General features: G+C 33.8%; 1 protein-coding gene across 1 annotated transcript in view; it reads right to left on the reverse strand.

The window, feature by feature from the left end:
• LOC124636033 overlaps positions 1-5625 on the reverse strand; it is a 23375-nt gene extending 17750 nt beyond the window's left edge. The window contains exon 1 of the mRNA XM_047171989.1: positions 5332-5625. Within this exon, the coding sequence (XP_047027945.1) occupies positions 5332-5625 (294 nt within the window). The remainder of the gene's footprint in view (positions 1-5331) is intronic.
• Between the last annotated feature and the right edge of the window lie 375 nt (positions 5626-6000).

The following is a 6000-nucleotide window of genomic DNA, read 5'->3' on the forward strand; positions in this document are numbered from 1 at the left end:
ACGATGTATTTATTTAAAAAGTGTTCATTCTATACAGGTATTTCGGATCACCCTTGATGTGAGCGTCGAAATATTTTATTTTGTGTATTTTTTGGTCCAAAAATAGTTTATGCAAAATATGAGTGGGCAGAAACTAAATTCCGAGTTGCATAAAAAATCCCGCAGTATTTTTTCATAAATGTGATTTATTCATAAAGAAGTCTATAAATAGCCATGATTTTTTTATGAAATACGTCATTCTCTTATCTCAGTTCAGCTACTTAAGTAGTAATACAATCATTTTTTTATTCATAAAATGAGTATCTATACCTGCCTAAGTTTTGGGTTTTCGAGATAAAGATCATTTATCTTCCACAGAGTAATTTTAGGCAATAACAGGGCTGGATTTCAGTCTAGCTAGAACATGGCGTAGACACCTTAATTACAGGCTGGAAGGTGAGCTCGTATTTGATCCGGCAATTCTAGTCTTCGAGTGTTAATTCTAGAAATCTAGGCACTGCGTTATCTCAATTAATACCTAGAAATAGTTCTGTTATTTTGTGCTAAATACAAAGATATCTAAGTGTAGTTTTGTTATCAAATAACAGTTGAAAACAGTGTTTATAGTTCCATGAATAATTGTTTGTAGTTCGTCAAGTCTATAACTTTAATCTAGACAAAAACAGATTTTATGGGAGTTGCTCGACATTAATCCCAATTATGAAATAATATTTACCATTGAGAAAAAAATAACTGTGTTTACAAGCATTTTTCATCTGAAATGGTATAAATGTATTAGTATTTTATATTTTATTTATATAACAACGATGGAATTTAAACTGTAAATGCATAACACACTATCAAAGAGTTTCTTTGATTTATGGCTGTGCAAAACTCCTTATAGTGCCTCACTCACATACGGTACGCGTGTCGTCTCAAATGTTCTTCCAATACATTAAGTTTGACTTTGTGAAATCTTGATGCGCCCCTACTCAAACGCATCTTACATTCCCCACTTATAAATGGAACGTGCTAGAATGTTGAACATTTTCTTGGCTGTGTGATGCTTTTGAAATGAATTAAATGCTTTATTGATCATTGGAAAGGTTTTTTTGTTCATGAGGTTAAGCAACGCTTGGCGCGATAGGTCTGTGGCAAAGATTCGAGATCTAAGGTTTTAAATAGTTACTATTTTAGTTAGTTTAGTTAGTTTTAAATAGTAACTATTTAAAACCTTAGACCTTAGATCGTAACACTAAACACCTTATTATAAAACGTGGTCCTAAAAAAGTACCGGCTTTAGCACTAGGTATAAACCATCCTGTCGAACAAAGTTAATGCTATTAACCTACCGAGTTCTAAAGCCTGTACTTTTTTAAACCACATTTTAAAATAAAGTGGTTAGTGTTTAATTTACAAGATAGGCTCAATCAGATCGCAAAGCAAATTTTTTCCTACATTATTGTATCACTACTTTCTAGAAATGAAATTTATTTATTATCACATAGTTACTTTTTCATTATATTATTTTGAAATAAATTAAAATGTTTAATAAATTAATATGAATTATAGTAATTACAAAGCCGCAATAATCTGGAACAAACGGGACCACAGGCCTGCGCGGTACATTGTGGTAAGTGTGACGGGCAATTATCTACTTATTGCAGTGGTATGTGATGTTGCTGACAATATATATAATAAATTAAGTATGCTTAAGTCTTACCTCCCCACTCAGAGACATTTATGGCCTTACTACAAAAACTTAAACGCCTGTTTTACACTTGTCTAAAAAAATTGTGGCTGCAAAATGAACCATATTTATGTCAACGTCATAATTTGTCATTTTTTTAGACAAGGCTTAAACTGACGTTTAAAAGTTTTTGTGGTAAGACGGTTAATGATTACTTAAGTCACTCCTTAGTGACGGAATGTCATACAAATCCTTCACTAATGAATGACTTAAGTAACCGTTAAATGTCTCTGAATGGGGAGGTCAGTGTCACATTCGAATTTCGAATTCTTCTGTCTGTGAAGACTATTGAGGTGATCATGGGTAAGTTGCGATCGATACGATCAAACGAATGCTGGGCATTAAGTCGATCGAAATGGATTTAATCTTCACTGCCCCGTTTTTACTTATTTACTTACGGTTTAATTCACGTCAATTACGGTAAAAACCTAAGCAACGTCAAATCTTTCACTCATTCTAGGAACTGTTAAATGAAATGTTTCACAATGTTATGCAGTGCTAACACTTTCAATCGACATAAAACATAATAGTTTAACATTTTAATACCTTCACAGACAACACCACGCATACCAATAAACAAGGATAAACGCTCCCCGCCCGGGGCTAACCCAGTACGAACGGGGAATATAAACACAATAAATTAATTTGCAGCGGTTTATTAGAGCACATTCCATTAGTACAGGTGAGTCGTACACGCATACTTACCTGACGTATTCGCGAGGGTAAGGGCTTAGGTCATTTAATTGCCGGAATTGCCATGAGCACAAAACTGTTCGCGAGAAAGTCTGCGAATTTAAAGCGCAAGGCAATGCAAATAATAGTGAACTAAGTATCTGTCATGTAGTTTTGTTCACATCGTTACGCATGCACACACCAAAATGGTTAAATACAAACATTAGCTTGACGCACGCCTGTACCTAACGAGTAAGCCCCAAGTTCACCAACAACATAAACGTCCGTTTTTCTTTAAAAAATTGTTAACTTTGAAAATTGAAGGTTATATGAATATAGGAATATTCATGGTAAACAGTTTTTTAAAGAAAACTGACTTTATGTTGTCGGTGCACTTGGGCCGAGGGAAGGTACGGCAGTGGCGTCTCCGGTTGGTTTAATTCTCTATGGGTTTGGTATAATGATAAGGATCTATGTGGGTCACATACCTGGAGGTTTATATTGCATGATTAAGTTTCGCGGGACGAAATCGCGGTGACTTCGTGGAAGATTGGTTTTTGAGTACCTAGAAGTTTTTTTCCATTACATTAAAATTATATTTTTGGCATGGGTTGCAATAGTCACTGCAAGTAGACAAAAAGTAGATAAATATTTGAAAGTGAAAATTTTTTCGTATTCGTGATCTGTTCAATGTAAGAGGAAAGGCAAAAAATAGATAGTAAATGTAACATTAATTACAGCGTCTGATTAATTGGTTAGTGCTTTGTGACAGAAAATTAATAGTCAAGATAAGCGTTTTGTCCAAATTTTCAAAATATTTCATCACTTATACGTTTAAGTAGATGAGGCATGGATATAATTAACTATAAAAGTTAAAAACTTGCATTTCAGGATCGTTCTAGCCACTTCAGTTTACAGTTTACAGCTAAAGCTACTCAGCATATTTCCCTAGGGGACACTGCAATACTGGTGCATTTCGTGTATGTAATACAAATGTTTTGGAAAAGATTGAAATGGCGTTTGCAGTGCAGTATGTATTACGTAAGTGTGCCTGGAAATACCACCTTTCAACAAGCATCACCTTTGGCATATATGTATAATTCTAATCTCGTTCAGTTTTATGTTAGGTTGCAAATATGATATAGACATTAAGAGCTTGGACAGTGTACCAAGTTTTGCTATAAAGATTGTCTGTTAAAAAAAATGGACTTGCAAGGTTACACATTATAAAATTTTAATACAATACAATCCTCGTAGACAGACGAAAAGGTTTAGATCTCACGTTTTTTTTTTTTTCAAAAAATAAAATAGGTATTGTATTAATATGTACGTATTACAGCAGGCTATAATTTTCAAATGTTACATACATTTTCATTTGAGGCAAAAATAAGCAGTACTAATATAACTATTTTTTGTTACTAAAAAGGCTTTTATTTGCCTTAGCTCTTTGATCGTTCAAAGCAAGCATTAAAAGTAGGTCGATTACAGTTCGATACCGCTGAATAATCATCAAAAGGAATGTAGGAAATAGTAGTGTAATAAATATCTATTGAATATGAATGGATACATAATATTCCGACATACCTTGTTGATTGAGAGTTTCGAAAGAAGATGAATGGAAGCCTGCTTAAAAGCGAGTCAAAGATTACACTTACACACTTATGTATTACACGAAATAAATGAAAAAAATCTCAGAGACAGTTTTCTTTTATTTTCAGTTATGCATTAAAAATCCTCCCGTAACACAATCAATTTCAAAATACGATAGCTAAGTCTCTGGTCCTTATTAAATTTCTCTTTACATTTACAAAACGGGTGAAATCAAATCTATAAGCCCAATCATTCCATCCAGAATGGATCCAAAATGGTTGAAATCCAGAATGGTTTGCGGAACGGTGTTTCACAGTTCCATTCCCAAATACCCATCCTGGAATGGGCTACCATCCAATCAGGTCGGGATTGGTTTCGTTAGACATCCCAGTAATCTGTAGCAATACCTCGTTAGAATGTAAGCTGTCCTAATACCGGCCGATGAAGTATTTGTTAGAGCAATGACCGTTGCGCCTATCTATTTAGTTATTTGGTTCATCAACAATTTTTGAGTACCAAAAACGATGTAAAGAATTGGGATGTGCGAAAATCACTAGATGAACACTGCACATGTAATGCGTAAATTTTAAATTAAATTTTTATATTATTTATTTCTTGATATTTCAACATTAATAAGTGCAAAAACAATGCGCACGATATCAATGGCCACCAATTTTATATATCCATTTTAAATTATTTTTACTTTTTATCTACTATATTTAAAAAATAATAAATATGTATTTTGATGAATAAATGATAAAAAATATATATTAAACTCAAATATGTAAATCCATTTGGTACAGTAAATAAATAAAAATAATTCTAGTATAAAAGGTAGTACTACAAAACGATAACAGTTAAGTGAGATACCGTCGGAAGACATTATAATTCTAACTGTTCTATACGAAGATTTTGATTAAAATATTTTTGGAGGATAAACGTAAACGATGTTTGATTATGGAAAAAGTTGGAATAAGTTTAATTGCTTTTGACTTGCTTTGTGAGTCGTTTTATATCGTTTAGGTAAATATTGGTAGAAAATTGAAATTGCGATCGAAGTTTTGTTTGGAAAATGCAGGAGGTAAATTAAGCTACTTACGCGTGCAATATGAGATAAGACAAATGACCATAAACCAACATTAACTTCAAGCTCAAAAGAGCTACATCAAAGAACAAACACCAGAATAGAATTCTGCTAAGTCACGCCAGTCGAATTTATCGCGAAAGGCTTTATTCACAACCAGGACAAATTGTAGCCCGGGGAACCATAGCAGATCCTTTAGAGATTCCGTTAACTTCACAATTTAGTCTCTCAACTCCAGCAAATAGAATCCGCTTACCATCTGAGAATTCCCAGTTTTGCCTACAAACATTTCGGCTGCTAGAACTATGGAGTCTCTCAACTCCAGCAAATAGAATCCGCTTGCCATCTGAGAATTCCCAGTTTTGCTTACAAACATTTCGGCTCCTAGAACTATGGAGTCTCTCAACTCCAGCAAATAGAATCCGCTTGCCATCTGAGAATTCCCAGTTTTGCTTACAAACATTTCGGCTGCTAGAACTATGGAGTCTCTCAACTCCAGCAAATAGAATCCGCTTGCCATCTGAGAATTCCCAGTTTTGCCTACAAACATTTCGGCTGCGAGAACTATGGAGTCGCTGACGGTTGACTATGCTGGTAAGGGCTGGAACATATATGAGATATCTAAAATCTATTTACACAAACGTGAAGAGCATTGACAAAGCAATTATTAATTACTTATGAAAGTTGTGTTAATTGATTTCAGACCTTATTTCAATTAATAAGACATCCATAACACATTTTAATCTGCCTAAACTTTTCCACTCTAATTCAGATATAATATAAAAAAAGAATAGATTTTCAACCTTCCACTATTGTCATTAGGTTGAAAATCTATTGGAGAAATACAGATTCGGGTAGGTTGACGTGCTGTCGTTTGTATATAGAGCATAGATGTAATATAATAAACAAGATTGCGCACGCTCGA

Source organism: Helicoverpa zea, chromosome 13 (assembly GCF_022581195.2).
Source record: "Helicoverpa zea isolate HzStark_Cry1AcR chromosome 13, ilHelZeax1.1, whole genome shotgun sequence".
In the NCBI taxonomy this organism is placed as follows: domain Eukaryota; kingdom Metazoa; phylum Arthropoda; class Insecta; order Lepidoptera; family Noctuidae; genus Helicoverpa; species Helicoverpa zea.